At 39.7% G+C, this 20,458-nt stretch overlaps 1 protein-coding gene and 1 non-coding gene across 3 annotated transcripts in view; both read right to left on the reverse strand.

Moving 5' to 3' along the window:
* LOC108997149 (DENN domain and WD repeat-containing protein SCD1-like) overlaps nucleotides 1-2,778 on the reverse strand; it is a 43,070-nt gene extending 40,292 nt beyond the window's left edge. For both annotated transcript variants that reach the window (XM_035691018.1, XM_018973307.2), the window contains exons 1-2: nucleotides 2,355-2,778; nucleotides 2,066-2,159 (exon numbers count right to left, since the gene is read on the reverse strand). In XM_035691018.1, coding sequence (XP_035546911.1) covers nucleotides 2,066-2,159; nucleotides 2,355-2,528 — 268 coding nt within the window. In that variant the 5' untranslated portion in view covers nucleotides 2,529-2,778. The remainder of the gene's footprint in view (nucleotides 1-2,065; nucleotides 2,160-2,354) is intronic.
* Nucleotides 2,779-15,741: 12,963 nt separating this feature from the next.
* LOC118348849 lies at nucleotides 15,742-15,879 on the reverse strand. The gene has a single exon (XR_004801856.1). It is a non-coding gene; the product is annotated as a small nucleolar RNA Z247 (small nucleolar RNA).
* Between the last annotated feature and the right edge of the window lie 4,579 nt (nucleotides 15,880-20,458).

Consider the following 20,458-nt stretch of genomic DNA (forward strand, 5'->3'; position numbering starts at 1 on the left):
ACTTCAAAAAAAATTCAAGCATAACCTGTTGCACAATTATGAAGAGTAGAGCTGGAGCCTGATATCTACTAGTGGGCTCCAGCAGCTAGAATTGCTGGAGCAGTATATGAGTTATAGCTGAAAGGAAAATAAGTTCAAGAAGGTTAAACTGCACTCACAGGCATCAAGAAAAAGATCAAAGAGAGTTGAAAAACAAAATGCACTTTAAATTCAATGGCAGAACTGATTTCAGGAAAAAGAACAAATTTGCACTCATTGTTGTGGAAGGCCATGACCCCTTTGGGCCTAGATTCAAGGATAGATAGGTCAAAAGAAGCTCAGGATTGAGCCATTCTGACTTTGAATAATATGTATCATGTGCAGAGTGCAAATGGACGGCAAAGGAAGACAGGGAATTGAGGAACTTTAGCAATGGAAGTGCACTACAGGTGAGAGTAGACTATGGACAAAAGCAAGTCCCTTTGAGAGTTGATGGGACATATATGCCAAGAAATCCACTCAAAACAGCAATTTCATTTGCACAGGCCTGCATAGGCTGAGAACTGGCCAGAACAAAAAGTTTTATGCATGAGAATCTCAAAGAAATAACAAAAAGGGGGCAATTAGGAACTTATTGGGTTCATACACCCCCATACACCATGAGGACTAGGCCAAAAATGCCTACCCAAAAGAGCAATGGAGTTGCACATGCCCAGTAACGCCTAAATATTAAGCCCATACCACATGGCCTATACTCCAAAATGACTAGTCAATAATATAATTGGAACCTCATTAGAACATTATAAAGAGCAAGAACTCCTTCCCAAGCAATATGGTATCTCATGCATCACCTACATTATCCTCTTATCATATGAGGTATCACAATCTCCCCTCCTTACATTTTCGACGTCTTTGTCGGGCCCATCCGTCATAGGTGGCACGGCTCAAGTCCCACATTTCTGGTTAGGATAGACTCTGATACTATTTGTAACGCCCTAATGGAAAGCCCAAACCACATAACTTATATTCCAAAAGCACTAGTCAATAATACAATTGAAGTCTCATTGAAACATTAAGGGCAGGTTTGGTAACTAAAACAAAACATAAAATTCTCATCTCATATCATCATTACACCTTTTTCAAATCTCCATACAAAATATAATAAATAATTCAACTTTTTCAAATCCCAATACACTTTTTTCAAATCTCAAAATAATAATAATATTAAAACATAATATTTTAAACTTCAAAACAAAATACAAAATTCTCATCTGACCCTCCAAACCTGCCCTAAAAGAACAAGAACTTCTTCCTAAACAATGTGGAATCTCATACACCACCTACCCTATCCTCTTATCAAATGGGGTATCACAATCTTTTTTTCTTAAATTCTCAACATCCTCATTGGGCCCATCATCGTAGGCGGCACGGCTCAAGTCCCACATTTCTGGTTGGAATAGACTCTAATACTATTTGTAATGTCCCAATGGAAAGCTCAAACCACATGACTTATATACTAAAAGGACTAGTCAATGATACAATTCAAATCCTATTAGAATATTATAAAGAGCAAGAACTTCTACTTCCTAAGCAATGTAAGATCCCATACACCAACTACCTATTATGATATGGGGTATCACATGCACATTGACAGGGCAGTGGGCAACTGCAGATGTCAAGGTAAACAAACTGCACAATTTCAGTTAGAAAAAAAAAAACCATAGAGATCAACACAAATAAATAAGAGTAATACTACATACAAGTCTCATGCAAGATCTTTGAAAAAACATGTATCAGGAAAAAGAGTAGCTTTTCCTGAAGTGGCCGACTTTTTTCAAAGGAATTAGAACAAAACTTTCCCGCCTAAGGTTCGTAGAAAATCATGTATTGTGATAGGATCACATTGTTCCAGTTTCTTAGCTACCTTAACATGCATCTGAGGTTTTACTAGTCCAATAACATCACGTAAACGAAAATGCATGCCAAGTATATATTATTTGGGACCTGGAAAATAAAACATAACAAAAAAATCCACAAGTTCAATGCATAAATAAATGAATAAGACTTGTGCTCATTTTAGGCGTACCGGTTAAAACAATCGGGTAGCTCCTCGGAGAAGTTAAAGCATCATTAGCATCAAAACCAGATGAATAAAACTCGACCCCAGCCGGTAGAACACACTGCAATAGCAACCCCCCCCCAACATCACTCTCAAAATTCCACAAAAAAGAAAAAAAAAAACAATTCGTCTAGAACGATCAAGCACCGGAATAGAGCACTTGTCATATAAATTAACTAAAAAATCAAAAGTAACTTCAGAATGAGTGAAAATGCATTCTGCTAGTGTTATTGTTGCTTTCGGTCGTGGTACTTACGGTGGGGAGCTGAGGCGGCGGAGGAGGATAGAGGGAGTGGTTGGGTGGAGGGTATTGGTCGAGCAGAGAAGGCAGGTACGTGACGCCGGTTCCATGAAAGCCCTTGTCCCCGTCAAGGGTTCGAATCTCCGGACCAATCCCACAAACCACAAAGTGCTCGAAGATCCGAGCCATTGTTGTTATATTAGTAAAGCTTATTCGTAAATGCAAGATGGCTGAGATCCGGATTCATGTCAAACCGACATTGATGAATTGGTCTGAGATTTGGTTGGAAGTCAATTGCATTTTCAATTTTATTTTGGGTGTTGTGGGGATTCGGAGGAAAATGGTCGTGGAAGTTTCCAAATTTCAGTGGAAATCTGGCTCAACTTCCTGAGGAAGAAAATAAAGTGGGCTGAACTGAAATTCCTCGCTCTATTCTTTCCCTTCACCCCATCTCCAAAAGATTAGGCTATTTCATCTCGTCTCGTCTATGAAATGAGATAAAATGAAATGAGATGAAATAAAAATTAAATAAAATATTATTAAAATATATTTTTTAATATAATTTTTATTTTTAATCTTAAAAAATTAAATTATTTATTTTATTTTATATAGAAATTTAAAAAAATTATAATGATGAGATGAAAAATTTTCGAAATTTTAAATTTTAGTCTTGAAAGCAAATGATGCTTGTTGACACTCAGCGGGATGGTAAACTAGCAACCGAAAGACTGGACCCACGCTTCGCCGTAAAGGAGGTTGGACAGTCGAGAGGCTAGACCTACCTATTGACACTCAGCAGAAAGGTAAAGTAGTCGGACAGCTGAAAGACTGGACCAGTGCTTCGCCATGAGAGAGTTCGGGCAGTCGAGCACCTGGACCCACCTGTTGACTCTCAACAGGAAGGTAAAGTAGTCGGGCAGTCGAAAGACTGGACCCACGCTTCACCGTGAGGGAGGTCTGGCAATCAAAAGATTGGACCCAACTGTTTACTCTTAACAGGAAGGTAAAGTAGTCGGGTAGTAGAAAGACTTGACCTGCGCTTCACCATGAGGTCGAGCAGTCAAAAGACTGGAACCGCTTGTTGACTCTCAGCAAGGTATGAATTGGCTTTGAGTTTGTTTGTATAAACTTTTGTGGTTAGCAAAGAGTATTTATCCTTTGACTCTTTTGTTTTCGATAGCATTAGTGGATTTTTTTTCCTTTAGATGTAAGTCGTTGTTGATTTTTCCATTTTGTTGTTGATGTTCGTTGATAGTTAGACTATGTTTGTAGCAACTCGCTAGGACTCGTTTGGAGAGTGAGATGAGATGAAAATTTTATAAATAGTAATAACATAGTTTGTGAATAGTAGTGAGATATTTTTTTTTTAGGTTTTGAGAAATGAGAGATAAAAAATTAAATAAAAAATATTATGAGAATATAGTTTTATAATATTAATTTTGTTTGCTATTTGAAAAAGTTTGAATTATTTTTTATTTAAAATTTTTTAAAAAAAATTGTAAGGACTAGTTTGAAAATTTTGTATTTAAATTATGTTTGGGAATAAGATAAGATGAGATAAAATGAGATTAGATGAGAACTTTTTGTCTCATCCCATGCCCCAAACCTGCCGTGGTCAAGGAGCTCGTTGACACCCTGGGTCCACCTTAGGCAGCTGCTGAGCCCGTCAACTTGTTCCTAAAGGTAACTCACGTGAGGCGATTGTGGAGCTCAGAGGCTTGTTCTCGAAGGTAACTCATTGACGTCAATTATGGCAGGAGTGTAAATACTCGACGTTTGTTGGAGGAGATGTCGTGTTGGGAGTAAGGTCGAGTAGCCGAAAGACTAGAATCACCTATTGACTCTCAACGAGAAGATAAAGTAGTCGGGCAACTGAAAGACTGGACCCGCGCTTTCGTCGTGAGGGAGGTTGGGCAATCGAAAGGCTGTACCTACCTATTGACTCTCAGAGGAAATGTAAAGTAGTCGAGAATCGAAAGATTGGACTCGTGCTTCGCCATGAGGGAGGTCGGGCAGTCGAAAGGTTGGACTCGTCTGTTGACACTCAACGGGAAGGTAAAGTACTTTGGCAGTCAAAAGATTAGACTCGTGCTTCACCAGGAGGGAGGTCTAGTAGTCAAAAGGCTGGACCCACCTGTTAACACTCAACGGGAATGTAAAGTAGTCGGGTAACCGAAAGACTGGACTTACACTTCACCGTAAGGGAGGTCGGGCAGTCGAAAGACTGGACCCGCTTGTTGACTCTCAACGGGAAGATAAAGTAGTCGAGCAGCCAAAAGATTAGACCCACACTTTGCGGTGAGGGAGGTAGAACAACCGAAAGGCTGGATCCGCCTGTTGACACTCAATGAGAAGGTGAAGTAGTTGGGCAGCCGAAAAACTAAACTCGCACTTCGCCATGAGGGAGGTCGGGCTGTGGAAATGCTGGACTTGCCTATTGACACTCAACGAGAAGGTAAAGTAGTTAGGCATTCAAAAGATTGGACTTGCGCTTCGCTGTGAGGGTGGTCAGACAGTCAAAAGGCTAGATCCGCTTGTTGACACTCAATTGAACAGTAATGGACGAGATGATTAACCGTGCTACAAAGGTAAACTAGGTAGCATAGATAATCCTTAATCACAAGTGTGAGATACCTGAATAGTCTTGCTAGAGCATGGTGAAGACGTGAGGTGCGTCGGCAAAACCCGCGGGCAACCATGCTTCGGAAATGTTAAAGATTTAGGATGCTCACGTGCATGTTAATAACAAGAAATTTATCCCGATTAAGACATATTGAGATGTCCAAGCAGTCCCCGAGTGGAGCTGTGTAGTCAAATTTTTGTTCCACAGGAATCAATGATATTAGTAAAAATGAAATGCACATAAATTTTAAGAGAGACAAACCAGGGTGATTCAGCCATTGTAGCCAGTCATTGCATGACTAAAATTACCTACTACAGGTTGTTGTTTCCTTCTCTCTCTCTCTCTCTCTCTCAGAACATCAAATAGCTTGATCAACGTATAATGTGCAGCTTTGACCACGTGGGTTGACTGTTGCATGGGACATACAACGTATGACCTTTCATGGCCGAGTGACCATGCATGGCCGAGCAACGTTTGAACATGCATGTCTGACAATCTATTAGAGGGGGCAACGTTTGAACAGGCATGGCTGACCATTTGTTAGAGGGGGTGGTCGAGCTCGTTCTTGCCTACCTGTGTACATGGCAAGGTGGTTGCCCGCGTGTGTGCCCAGCAAGGGGTCGGTGAAGCACGTTGCAGGGCACATGCAACATGCCATGGTGGCAGCCTGCGCTGGGTTAGGCCTTTCCTTGTGGCTGAGGGGCTTTGAGTTGCCTAACAGTGGCTGAGGAGCTGTGTGTCGAAGCAGTTTCTATTCGAGGTGTTTCTATCCGTGCAGTTACTGTCCGAGATGTATATGGTCGTGTAGTTGTTGTTCAAGATCATGTGTATAGCTGGGCAACTTGTGGTCGAGATGTATACGGTCGGGCAACTTATGGCCGAAAGGCTTGTGGCCGGGGAAGGCATGACTAGGCAGCAAGTGGTCGAGATGGGTTGGCCATGTGTAGCATGCGTGTGGCCGAGATGCTCATGCAAGGCATAATGGATGCCTGTCTTCATGGCCGAGGAGTTGGCTGAGTTGTGGAGCACTCCGCAAGTGACAGAGATCGCTAGCGGTCCTGTTGGAGGTTGGAGTTGCCATCCAGACCACAGTGGCCACTAGAAGAGAGGGGCTCCCCTCTGGTGCAAGGGGCAACATGCATAGCCTTAGTTGCCGAGGACCACCACGACCATAATAGAAAGTGTCGACAGCCCTCGTGGTGGCCAGCTGCTCCTTCCGTTTTGCACACAGATAGTGGGCAAGATGTATCTCGGGTGCACAGGGACGTGCACCCGCTGGCTAATGTGTGCATGGCCACTGTGGACAGGGGCCACTTAGGAGGTGACGTAAACTGACGGTGGTCCACGTGGTGGTCGTCAGTAGATTTAGCGGGCTCACGGTGGGCTGTTGTGAGCCTCTCAGGTGCAAGACAACATGCACATGTTAGGAGTGCCATGTTCGGCCCCCGGCAGCAAGGGCCAGGTGATCGAAGACAGAAACCTCCGACGCCCCACATTATGACTGCTGACAAGTTCACCGGGCTCGCATAGGATTTCGTGAGCCTCCCATTGAGCTGTAGCTTGTACCCATACTATGCATGGCACTTTGCATGCCATGCACAACTGGAAAGTGCATGGACAATAAGCAATTGCTCGTATGTGCATGCGCATGTGTACTGTGCATAGTTCACAGTGTCAGGGACTTGGCATCTGTGTGCAGGTGCCCAGTACTCGCCCATGTTCTTGCTCTCTTTTTGCATAGTGCACTAAGCACTTGCAGCTTAAGTGGATGAGGAGTTCGGGTTCCCAACCTTACACATCGGTTGCTCAAAAAAATAAAAGTCGAAAGGCCGATGCTAGTTATATGGAGAAAATTTATTTGCTGAGTATGAGATGATTTTGCAAGCTAGGAAATCATCTTTCTTCCACTTCTAGTGTAGAAAATTAGTTGAATCCCATAGATAGTGCCAAGTGTTAATACCAAAAATTGCACAATAGGCCGTAAGGGTAGAAATAATCATTTTTGGCCCACTGGGAGTTTTCGGTCCTTGATGGTGCAACTGTATGGCGTCCCTATGTATATTCATGGCAGTGTGTAGGAAATAAATGTAAGAAAAATAAAAGAGATGAAAACACATAGATTTACGTGATTTGGCATAATGCTTACGTCTACGGGTCGTTTGGGGGGAGAGAAATCCACTATAATATGATTATTTTATAGTCTCTCATCCTCGTTGTACAGTGGAAATCAAAGATTTATTTCTGGTAGAAATCTTCTCTCTGGAGCTCTCATCGCGAGGTTGAAGAAGCTGAAGAAGAAATCTCAGGCTCAGTCTAGAAGTCCCCCTGAAGTAGTCTGGTCCTTCCCCCATTATCCTCTGTCCATTCTTCCTTTATGTCACATTTCATCTTTTTCGTCCTGACATATTATCCTTCCTCAGCCTTTTGTTCCATCATTTCCTCCTCTCTCACTTCCCTCCTGATGAGATTCCCAACCTTGAGCTGGGCTTTGAAAGCCACTTTGGGCTTGAGATATTTTATTACCTCCATAAACATCATAATATTACCACCATACATAATCAAGTATATAAATAAGTTAGACACTAGTATTAAAATAAGTCTAGTGTAAAAATAAGTTATAAATAAATTAGACACTAGTATAATATAATAACATATAATACTATAGTATAATAACATGTTATTAGACACTATAATTTTTTTATCTATAAATAATTAAACATAATAGTATAAGTCTAGTATAGAAATAAGTTAAGACTGTAACACCCAGGCCCAATCTTAGCCCAGGCCCATAGAGAAGCTATGCTACTAAGGAAAATAGCTTCATTTATGAGTAGTGTATGCACTCTTATTTTATTTATTATTATTACTATTATTTTATCTTCTTCATTATTATTTTTATTATTTAATTTTTCCACCTCTCTTCTCTCCCCACCCAAATGGTTTCCTCGATAGTTTTCCTTCCCCATTACCCACATCCTAATTTCTCTCGACAACTGCTCTCTCTCATCCCATCCTTTTATCTCTCTCCCTTTCATGTGCTGAAGGCTAGCATAGTTGTCGCACAATGATCTCCACCACCAAGCCTTCCACGTTCAAGCAAACCATCGTAGAAACATTGTCCAAGCCATCGTAACGACCAGCACCCACACGACATCCCACACCCCACCGCATCATGCCAAGTATGGTGCTAGCCACCGAATGCATCGAGATGCCACCGTGATATAGCCCCACGTTGTTGCCATCCCCACCAAAGCCAACTCCTGGCCGTTGTACTCCTCACACCAACACACCAACAACTCCGAGTCTCCGTTTTACCAAACCGCAAGCCCCTTCTTACTAGGCCCACATGAAGCTCACAGTGTTGCTTGCTTTTCCAAGTCCAGCAACCAAACCGAGAGCCACCCCACTATCACAACTCCTCCACGCCAACAACCTCTTTTCCATTGGGAACTACTATGGGAACAACCGACGGCAAACCCACGAAAAACCACCCCACGAACTTGCACCACCCACTGTGTTTCTAAACCAAAAAGGTCGTGTTTCATGCACCAAAAACCAGCGCAGTGCCAGGACTGTTTATCCACTCAAGCCACCATGCCCATCATGGCAAACCACCATGGCTCCACCTTAGAGCCACCATGAAGAAAGCCTGCAAGGGTCGAAGTTTAGCCCAGTGCCTCAAGCGACTGAAACCGTGAAGTTCGCTCTTGGTAACCTCCCTCTCTCTCGGTAACCTCTCTCTCTTTTCTCTCCTCTCTTAGTCACTTTCTACCTCTCTTAGTGCCCTGCTACCACACCTAGCTGCGCCGCTGTCGACATCCACCCAGTGCCGCTTCGATCCGTTGTCACGAGTTTCCCTCATGGTGAGCTTGGTTCCATCGCACGGTAGTGTTATGTTTTAATCCCATAAATCTGCCCATGCATTTTATAATATTTCCCTAAAATATCCCTGTTATTAGGCAGGTTCTATTCTGGGTCCTTTTCTATATATTATTTTGTGAAGGCCGTGTTTTAATATAAGATCGTATAAAGAAAATAAATGAGGATTTAAATTATATTATGTTTATTGTAATCCCTTGCCGTATAGTATTTGAAAAGCATATTGAAGAAATTGTTTTAAGTATAATTATATTACTTTCAATGATAAATAAAAATATTTTTAATTTTATTAAATAAGTTTTCTACTTGTTACGTTATTTGAATTTGACATAAGTATATTATTAAGTTGTAAATTAGTAGTATTTAATCATTTTTAAAAAAAAACTAAGCCGATTATATGATACTAGTCCTTGATGGTTTTAACTTAGATATAATTAAGAATATTTTATGAATTATTATTGTGTAAGGAATTTATGAATTTCCAACTACATTATATGTTGGCAGTATTAAATTATCGTTTTAATAATAGTTTATAGAGATATGATTTTTAATTATGATTAAGTTAATTTTTGAAATGAATCTAAGTTGTTTTGCCATATTTGATAAAATTATATTATGATAAATTAAGATTATTTTTAATGATAATAATATTTATTAGATTTCTGATAACTAGATAATTATCAAAACTATTTTCGTAGTATGAATTTAAATAGATGGAGAGTTTTAGCAGTCATTTTAGAAGTTTAGTATTTCGTATATGTGACAATTGACATTCATTCGACACGATTGTGGAAAGATTCAGAAAAACTAAAAAGTCCAAATAAGCTGGATTCCTATACTAGATTTGTATAAAAAGAAATGAACTGAGGTTGGTTTGTAAAAATGTGCATATTGTTTTAAAAAGAAAATGTGAAAAATAACCTCAGTATATGTTTTGCATCCACTTATGAGATATGTATGAAAGAGAAAAGAAATGCTTTTGACACGAATAGTATAGTCATGAGCAATATTTGACATGTTTTTGAAATGTGCAAAAGAGCGAATATGATATCTATAAATTTTTGTACATATGATATGAAAATGATTTAGATCTGTTTCTGATCAAATGGAAATTATATGAATATATTTAGCACGTGATTTGATATGATATAGATATGAAAAACTTTTGACATACTTATCTATTTTGATTCTGAATTTGGATATGATTATTATATGATAATACTGGTTCACGTGATATGGTTGGTATCAATATGATATGATATGATATGAGTGCACCACTTTGGAGACAAATTGGTCTCTTATGTGTTTTTTCCTGTGTGTACACTTGGAGTTCCGATATTGAAAAAAGGAAAGTTTTACAATATGATACTGCCTGGTTTAGTCATTGGGGATATCACAACTCTGCCACATGGGTTAAACATGTATATGATATGATATGCTGATATGATATGATATAATACGATACGATATGATAAGATGAAGATGTTCAGTTATGTTATGCCAAAATGTTTTTGAATATGAACAAAGCGTTTTTTTATTATAAAAATGGTTTTTGAATATGAAAATGGTGTTTGAATATCAAAAGGATCTTTGAATATGAACAATTGGTTTTTGAGTATGAAAAGATTGACAAGTCGCTCTGATTTTCTGATGACACGTTTCTGAGATTTGCGTATGAAAATGAATGTTTTGTTTCAGCATATCAAACTTTCTAAAAAGGCTCATGTTTTCATACTAGTATATATTCTTTGCTTACTGAATTGTTGATAACTCACTCCTATTTCCATAATTTTTTTCAGATAATTTTGATGGTACAGCCGGAGATCAAGATTAGAAATCATGTATAATGCTACGTGAGCATAGTAGAATAAGTACAAAGAGGGTACTTTGCTTATTTGAGTATTTTATTCAATAGTTCTGTTTTACTTTGTCGATTGAGTATTTTGGAAGGTTGAGGTTTATTTTGAAATTTTGTGGTGTTTTAGATTATTCATGTTGGAGTAGTTGATTGGAAACAACGAGTTGTATATGTCATTAAAAACTTTGGAGTCTATGACTATATGATTGAGACATGATTTTGAGTAACAAGTAGTAACTCTCTAACCCATACAGGACCGGGGCGTCACATAGACATTAGTATATAAAGTATATAAATAAGTCTAATATAGTAAGTTAATAACATATAATACTATAGTATAATATCATGTAATTAGACATTAGAAATAATATATAATACTATAGTAGGATAACATGTAATTAGATACTATAGTCTAAGTCTATTATAAAAATAAGTTACATATTAGTATAGAAGTAAATAATCAGTGAATGATTTAGATTTTAATTTTTGAAAAAATTAAAATTTTAAAGTCCACAAAAAACTCTTTTAAAAATGGGCTAAATAAGAAGTTAAAGAAAGCACAAAAAAAGTCCAAATCCAACTCCTCTCTGACAAGTTGGAGTTGGAGTTCGGATTTGAACTCCAACAAAATTGGATTTGGAGTCGGATTTAGGAGAATCCAGCTCTCACTAAGTCGATGCTCACCGCTAGTCTTAGAGTATACTAGTCCCGCGTATTCCCTTTGAAAAAGTGGATAAACTTGGAATCCACATGAAAAAATCTTTTTTTAATGATGGACCCTATTTATTTTCAATAAAAGTGTACGAAACTTGCAAATTTTAAAATTGTATCTAGCATTACTCTAATAAAAATAATTTGATATGAAAAAAAAAATTATCCTATTCATCAACTTGAAAAACTTTTGAAGCGAGCTAGGATAGGAATACATCAAATTTGAGTGTATGCTACAATACCACAAATTTGATGTGAAAAAAAAAACTTGAGTGTATGCTACAATACCGCAAATTTGTTGATTTTATCATCACGATGCTGCAAAAGGTTTTTGTAAAAAAAAAAAATAATTATTATAATTCTTCCCTCATTGTAGAGCTGGAATATATGCTTGATATTTGCTAGTCCATTTATCAGAACTTCATGCAACTCAAGCTGTTTAAAGAAATAATTACAGAGATGTAAATGTTGTAATCTCTCTCTCTCAAGTGGTGTAATTGTATTCATGTATATATAGAATTACAATGGTTGACTATACAGCTGGAGCTTGATACATAAAAGGAAAGTATTAATAGAGAGATATGAAGGCAGCAATTATAGGAGCTGGTCTGGTGCAGGAGGTCTCGGCATATCAGTAGCAGAATCCACAGTTGCCTTATTATCCCCCCTCAAGTTGAGCGGGAGGGGCTGGACGCACAACTTGGTACGAAGGGCTTGAAAACGTGCAGTGGGCAAAGCTTTCGTGAGTGCATCTGCAATTTGTGACTCACTGGGTAGGAACTGAACGTCGAGAGCCCGTTTCTGAACTTGTTCACGGACAAAGTGATAATCGATCTCAACATGCTTGGTACGTGCATGGAGAACTGGATTAGCCGATAAAAATGTTGCCCCAAGATTATCACACCAAAGCCGTGGGCACTTAGTAGAAGATATTCCCAACTCATGTAATAAAGACTTAATCCATAGTAATTCTGATGTAGCATTCGCAAGTGCCTTATACTCAGACTCCGTACTCGACCTGGCCACGGTAGGTTGTTTCTTCGAACTCTAGGAAATCAAGGACTGACCAAGGAAGACACAGTAACCCCCGGTGGATTTTCTGTCATCGGGGCTCCCGGCCCAATCGGCATCAGAGAAAACCGAGAGTTGAAATGAGGGACTGGGGCGCAGCAATAAGCCAAAGTCGGTAGTCTCCCGAAGATAACGCAAGATGCGTTTTACAGCAGACCAATGTTTATCTGTGGGTTTGTGCATGAATTGGCACACCTTGTTGACAGAGAATGCTATGTCGGGACGGGTAAGGGAGAGGTATTGGAGAGCTCCAACAACACTCCTATAGAGACTAGGATCAGAAAAATTTGCACCATCAAATAAAGAGAGTTGGGAGCTGGTTGACATAGGAGATGGAATGGCCTTCGCATGCAACATGTTGGTCCGAGATAATAAATCAGTAACATACCGTTTTTGGCTCAGCAAGAGCCCATCAGGTGTAGTAACAGCTTCAATACCAAGGAAGAAATGGAGGGGGCCGAGATCCTTGACAGCAAACTCAACATTGAGAAAGTTAATCAGAGAAGTAACAGCAGCTTGAGAGGACCCTGTGATAAGTATGTCATCCACATACACAAGAACAAAAAGGCGTACACCACGAGAATTAAAAATAAAAAGGGAAGTATCGGATTTGGAATTGAGAAACCCATAATCAAGCAACTTGGAACTCAAGCGGGCATACCATGCCCGGGGTGCTTGTTTTAGACCATACAGCGCCTTTTTGAGATGACAAACATGATGAGGGAATTGTTTATTCACATATCCAGTCGGCTGTGTCATAAAAACTATCTCATTCAAGAAGCCATGGAGGAAAGCATTTGATATATCAATCTGGTGGATGGGCCATTGGTGAGAGATAGCAAATGTAAGAACCAACCGAATGGTGGTCGGCTTAATCACCGGACTGAAGGTATCTGCATAATCGATCCCCGGTTGTTGATGGTAGCCCTTAGCTACAAGCCGTGCCTTGTGACGAATGGGCTTGCCACTGGAATCTCGTTTAACACAATAGACCCACTTGTTGCCGACTAAATTCATACCCTCTTGATAAGGAACAAGATGCCATGTATCATTTTTTATAAGTGCCGAGTATTCAGCATCCATGGCAGCTCTCCAGGGTTCATAAGTGACGGCACGTGAATAACTTCCTGGATCATCAGGAACGGGACTCACGTTGGCCAGAAAGGTCTGTGGTGCAGGGGATTCATCAAAATTTTTTTTCTGTTTGACAATATTGTTCTGACTGCGTGTACGCATAGGATGAATGCGTGTGAGAGGAGCACCTGCTGGGGGAGGGTGATCAGACAAAGAACTGGGAGACAGTGTATTTTCAGCGTGAACAACGGATGGAATGGCGGAAGGAGAGGAAACAGAGGTCTCGGCATGATCAGAGGAAACAGAGTTGTCAAAATTAGCAGGTGACAATGGTAGGAATATATGGGAAGAATTATTGACAGGATCTACGGAGGGACTAGAATCAGGTAAAGCCGAATTGGTAGGAGTAGATGAGGCGTGAGACAAGGGTGCGGAATTAATGGGAGGAGATGCCGATACTGGGATGTAGGAATTTTCTTGAAGAGGAGTGACACACGGTCTGGAAGACACTGGACTCGTGGAGACTAAAGTAGGTAAGAACTGAGGAGATATGGAAGGTAATGAAGAGACCCGTATAGGAGGGAGACAGTGTTGAGGTTGACCACTTGCGAAAGGAAAATGATGCTCGTCAAAGACCATATGGCGTGAGATATAGATTTTGCCCGTAGACCTGTCCAAACACTGGTAACCACTGTGATTTTTACTAACACCCAGAAAAACACATTGTTTAGAGCGGAAATCAATTTTGTGGTGGTTGTATGGGCGGAGATATGGCCAACATGCACAGCCGAACACACGTAGGATAGAGTAGTCAGGTCTTTTGTTGAACAATTTTTCAAAAGGGGACATTTTATGTAATGGTGATGTGGGAACCCGATTAAGAATAAAAGTGGCCATGAAGAAAGCATCATCCCAATATAAGGTGGGAACGGAAGAATGAGACAAGAGGGAAAGACCACTCTCAACTATATGTCGGTGTTTGCGTTCAACTGTCCCATTTTGTTGGGAAGTATGAGGGCAAGAAATCCGATGGGTGATGCCGTGTTGGCTAAAGAAGGTGTGGAGTGTGCGAAATTCTCCTCCCCAATCCGTTTGAACACATTTAATTTTGCGGTTCAAGAAACGTTCAATGTGTTTTTGGAAAGAGATAAAAACAGGAAAAACGGATGATTTTGTAGGAATTGGAAAAATCCACGTATATTTGCTGAAGTGATCAACAAATGAAACGTAGTATTTATTGCCACTTTTAGACATTACAGAAGAGGGGCCCCATACATCAGAAAAAATCAAATCTAATGGACCATTTGACACATGACTAGAATGCAAAAAAGGAAGACGATGACTCTTGCCCTGTTGGCAAGAGTTGCAAACTCCGGGAACTTTATTTGATGAAACTGGAAGAGACGCCTTGGATGTGAGATGCTTGATAGTTTTGAAGGAAGCATGGCCAAGACGAGAATGCCACACCTCCAACGGAACACGCTGACAAGAGTAAGCTTGTGGTGGACGAAGTGGAGAGAAAGGATAGAGACCACCCTCAGTTTTTCCGCGGAACAGGAGCTTCTTGGTGCATTCGTCCTTCACAGAAAAATACCCAGCATGAAATTCAATAAAAACATTGTTATCTGCCGTAAACTGACTCACAGACACAAGATTCTTTTTAATGTGAGGCACATGCAAAATGGACTTCAACTTAAAAGTAGAGTTGTCAAAAGAAAGTTGAGAGGAACCAATGTGATTAATAGGCAAACCTGCGCCATCCCCAACTTGGATAGTATCAGTGCCGTGGAATGGTTCAGCACCAAGATTTAAATTTTGAAAATCATTGGTTAGGTGATGTGTAGCGCCGGTGTCAGTGTACCAGTTAGGGTCATTTGATGTTTGTGAATGAGCCACAAAAGCTTGCATAGGTGGCTAGGTACCCTGATAGGATAAGTCAAGTCGATGATAACACTGCACTGCATTATGGCCATTTTTCCCACAAAGTTGACAAATAAGACGTGATCCGCCTCCAGAAAAATTTCCTTGTGACCCGCGACCTCTGCCACGGTAGTTCCTGCCTCGACTATTTTGGAAGGATCGTTGAGGAGTTCTTCCACCATTGCCACGTGAATGATCATTTCGTGTGGCTACATTGGCTGACCCAATGGCTATATCAAGAGCAGAATTTTGCTGCTCAAGTCTGAGTTCAAAGCTTAACAGATGAGCATATGCATCTTCAAGAGAAAACTGATCAACTCTAGTAGAAATAGACATGACAATGGAGTTATAGGATGAGTCAAGACCAGCAAGAATATATGTGAGAAATTCAGAATCACGAAGTGGTTCACCTACTGCTGCTAATGTATCAGCAGAGGTCTTAATACGCTGGTAGTAATCGGACATGGACATGTTGCCCTTCTTGAGAGTGGATAATTCAAGGCGTATGCCTACCACCCGTGCTCGTGCATGGTTGGAAAACATGCGTTCAAGAGCACACCAAACATCCTTGGATGTTTCAAGGCCCACCATGTGGGTGATAATTGATTCCGAAAGAGAAGACATGAGGGCGCCAAGGATTACCTGATCCTGGTTGTACCATTGAGAAAATTCTGGATTGGGACTGGTTTTGATTATGTCATCCTCTTTGGAAGTAATCTGGATTGTTGGTGGAGGACATGGGATTGTTCCATCAACATAGCCGATCAATTGTTGCCCTCTGAGATATGGCAGAATTTGTGCACGCCATAGGAGGAAATTATCCTTAGTGAGTTTGATGGTGACAAGGTTTTGTAGGTTAAGTGGGGCAGAAAAAGACATTGTAGGGGAAGGCAGCAAAGAAAAAAAAAAGATGAGGGTGTCGGGTGAGTGACTGATCGTGGGAGCAGGATTCTCTTAGAAGTTTGTCTTTTGGCTCTGTGATACCATAAAGAAATAATTACAGAGATGTAAATGTTGTAATCTCTCTCTCTCAAGTGGTGTAATTGTATTCATGTATATATAGAATTACAATGGTTGACTATACAGCTGGAGCTTGATACATAAAAGGAAAGTATTAATAGAGAGATATGAAGGCAGCAATTATAGGAGCTGGTCTGGTGCAGGAGGTCTCGGCATATCAGTAGCAGAATCCATAGTTGCCTTATTATATCTAATGCTTAAACATGAAGGAAAAATAAATCTAACTTCTGCACAGCCAAGATCAGGTGTAGTTTTTTGAAATGCACTCGGTTGAATTTAACACGTTAAACTTGCATATCTCCTTTCAGCAATTTGAGTAACTATTATGCCTCTTTAGTTTAGACTCTTTGTACCAAGACATGGAAATGTGTATTCTATGATAATTCAGGTACATGATTTCGTCCAATATGGGTGAGGTTACCTCCATCTTTCTAGCAGCAGCTTTAGGTTTTCCTTAAGTAGGTCCGATACCTGTCCAACTTATGTGGGTTAATCTTGTCCGATGGACCACCTGCAACTGCTTTGGGGTTCAATCCTCCGGTCCAGATCATGTAGATAAATGGACATGCCTCAAAAGTGTTTGCATAGAATGGAAGTGCCTTAGAAGTCCCATGAAGTTTGCTGAAAGTTCCATGTGTTTTTTGTGTAGAATGAACGTGTCTTAGAAGTGTTTGTGGAGAATGGAGGTGTCTTATAATGGGGTACTTTCCTATAATATTTTGGGCACAGTGAGCCATATAAATTACATATGAATTCTCAATGATATTTTTGGGTTGCTAACCATTTTAGAGAACTGAGTGCAAACGATGAGATTCTAGATCAAAACTCTTATTACTTTATGAGGTAAGAAGCCTTGAAGTGGTTTTGAAAATATGATCTGCATGGTTCTTTGATGCCAATATAGTTAAATGCAACATTTACTATCAAATTGTCATGCATGAAAGAATGCAACAAGAACCAGTTGGGTGTTCCTGTTTTGTATTGGTAACATTTCATGTTATGGAACTTCCCATAACAGGACTTCAAGTGGATTGAAAATCCCAAATCAGAATCTGACTTCACATTTCAAGCACATAAGAACTTAGAGGCGCATAATAGATTGATATGAACATCATGAGCTGCATGTCCCGTAATAAAACCAATTGTTGCTGATATTTTCTTCCCGATTCTTTCTTCTATACCTACGGGATAGGGATAGAGAGAGGAAAAAATTGAAGATTTCACATAGTACTTGTGATCTAAAAATCAATCTGATTTATTTCGAGAAAACGGATGCCAAAAGCATAAACAAAAAGAGTTTGAGGTGAAAGGAGTATCAGTAGGTGCCAAATGGCCTACATGCCCAAACATTAGAAGATAAATCCCTGAATAATTAGATTTTATTTTCTTCAAGTAAAATGGATAAGGAGCGGGAGTCATGCAGTCCCAATCATAGCAAAATTGTTTTTAATTTGGAATGCTGGGGGCATAAATCCACAAATGCCTGCTGGTGTCAAAATACAGCAGTGTACACAAATTATCAATTCTCGACCATATATAGTTGCCAATCTCATTAAGCCAATACCAATATCCTCCCCATTACAAACTACGAGCATAAAGCAAATGCGATCATCAATCCACCTGCTGTGATAAACACAAGCAGAGTTCCTTTATACTTAAAGGTACTCAGTAACAACGAAACAAGCCCAGTCAAGAAATCTCAAGAATCGGAGATTAAAAACATCAAGAATAACAACAAGAACAAGTAAAATAACAAGAAATAAGAAAAAGATAAAGAATAAGAAATACAAACAGAGATTACGTGGTTCGGCCCTAATGGCCTACATCCACGGCAGGAACAGCCTCAGAGATTATTCTTTATTGTGCAATCTTCACAAGCCAATGTATATACACAAATCAAGCTAATACTGAGCCAAAATACAAGCCTTAATACAGCTTTCTTTCTTCCCTCAGTAAAACCCTAGCTTATCTCACATATGTACAAAGCTCTCTCTCTGTCTCGCTTGAAACGGCAGAATACAATTGCTCAAAGTAAATCCCGTAACCCTAAAATGGCTAAGAGGCATATATATATATATATGTACTAAAGAGATGGCAGCATGTGTCTTTGATCCAACGGTTGGAAACACAAGAGTCAGAAGGCCAAAGATTGCTCACGTGTGAAGCACATGTTCTCATCTCTGCATATCAATAAGTGCCACTGCTTATCACCAAGTGTCCCACCCTTTAATAATGCTGCATGTACACGGTGTTAGAGAAACAAATAGAGAGATGGGAAGAATAATTGACATAGTATTCACACCTGCAAGTAGTTTTCTAGGAATCAATATATTGACATCTTAATTTCATGGTTTTCCAAACACTACTTATAACAAGAAATGGTCCTGCCTAGATGCATGCCTCTATGAAAAGCATGTTCATATAAAATCATAAAGCATGTTCTACAAAATTAGTAAAAGTAAAAGAAAGTACCTCACATGAAAATTTAGTATTTATATAGGCAGAGTTTCAGTTCTCAGGAAAAAAAAAAAACAATCAATGGGGTACAAAAGCCGATCCAAGCCTTTCTAATAAATCAAAACAAAATTAAGACTCAGCTAGACAACATTGATATCATCACCAAGGAAGTAAGTAACGCATTTTCAAGACTAAGGATGAATTTCACTTTCCCTACCAATCAAAGTAACATTTTTATCAACTATATGGCCTACTAAAACATAACCAACATTTTTATCAACATCAAGGAAGGAAGTATCGCATTTTTATCAGCATTCACAAGCAAAGTGACATTTTTTCACAAAAGCATATAAGCACAAACCCAAAACAGAATGGCATATAAGCAAAGTCACATTATTATTGCTATATTAGAGCAGAAAGGCCTACCAAAATGGAACCAACATTTTTATCAATATCAAGGAAGTAAGTATCGCATTTTTATCAACATTCACTAGCAAAGTCACATTTTTTCACAAAAGTATATAAGAACAAACCCAAAATAGAAAGGCATACGTAAAGTCACATTTTTATTGCTATATTAGAGCAAAAAGGCCTACCAAAACAGAACCAAACCATGGGTTTCATCTTCTATATATGTGGCGCCCCCGACCCCCATGTAAGGAAAATACGGGAATCGAGACGCCGAGATGATGACAACACGGTCACACATCCCAACGAAAGTGCCAAGTGTGTGTACATACAACAGTGTACAATAACAACGCAGCGGATTAGTCAACTAAGTACCAGAATTTAAATACAAGTAAACATCAGTAAAAGGGTTTACAAAGTTATACAATCATCCAAAATAAAGTTTAACACATGTCCCAAAATACAAATAAGCAAAATAAGATAACTAAGCCAGTGATCCCAGATCACTCCTCGAGCGGAGCCGTCTCCTCAGGCTCGCCCTCCTCCTCCTCATCTGCATCAAAATCTGCGTTACCACAGAATGGTACCGCAAGTAAGTATAACCCAAAATAATTTTCAGGAATAAAATGCATTTAATGCAACCAACATGCATGCATATGATGAAATATGCATTTTCCTCAAAACATCATTTTCCCCGAAAATGATAATTTTTCAACACACGCCAAAATCCCATTTGGCCCAAAAATAATCCGTAAAACATTTTCCCAGAAAATGATTTACACAAAATCAAACTCACACTATTTTTTCCGAAAATAGCCAATTTATCCGTTATTACCCTATGCACCATGGCCTACCACTACGCAACGAGCGATGCCCAGTTCCGCGCCCAGCGCGTACATGGCCAGACATCCTCTAGTCCCCGCCAGCAGAAGGACCATGGAGTCGGCACGAATCTCTCGTCCGATCCCATTGTCACCCATCGACAATCCAAGGGACGTTACTTAGTATATTCTGCTCCCGAGTAACCAGAGGAGCTCCACCGAGATAATGCCCCATCTCGGCTTGGGGTCGTGATACGCACGCACCCAAATTCCATTC

The sequence above is a fragment of the Juglans regia genome, chromosome 6 (genome assembly GCF_001411555.2).
Source record: "Juglans regia cultivar Chandler chromosome 6, Walnut 2.0, whole genome shotgun sequence".
Taxonomy (NCBI): Eukaryota; Viridiplantae; Streptophyta; class Magnoliopsida; order Fagales; family Juglandaceae; genus Juglans; species Juglans regia.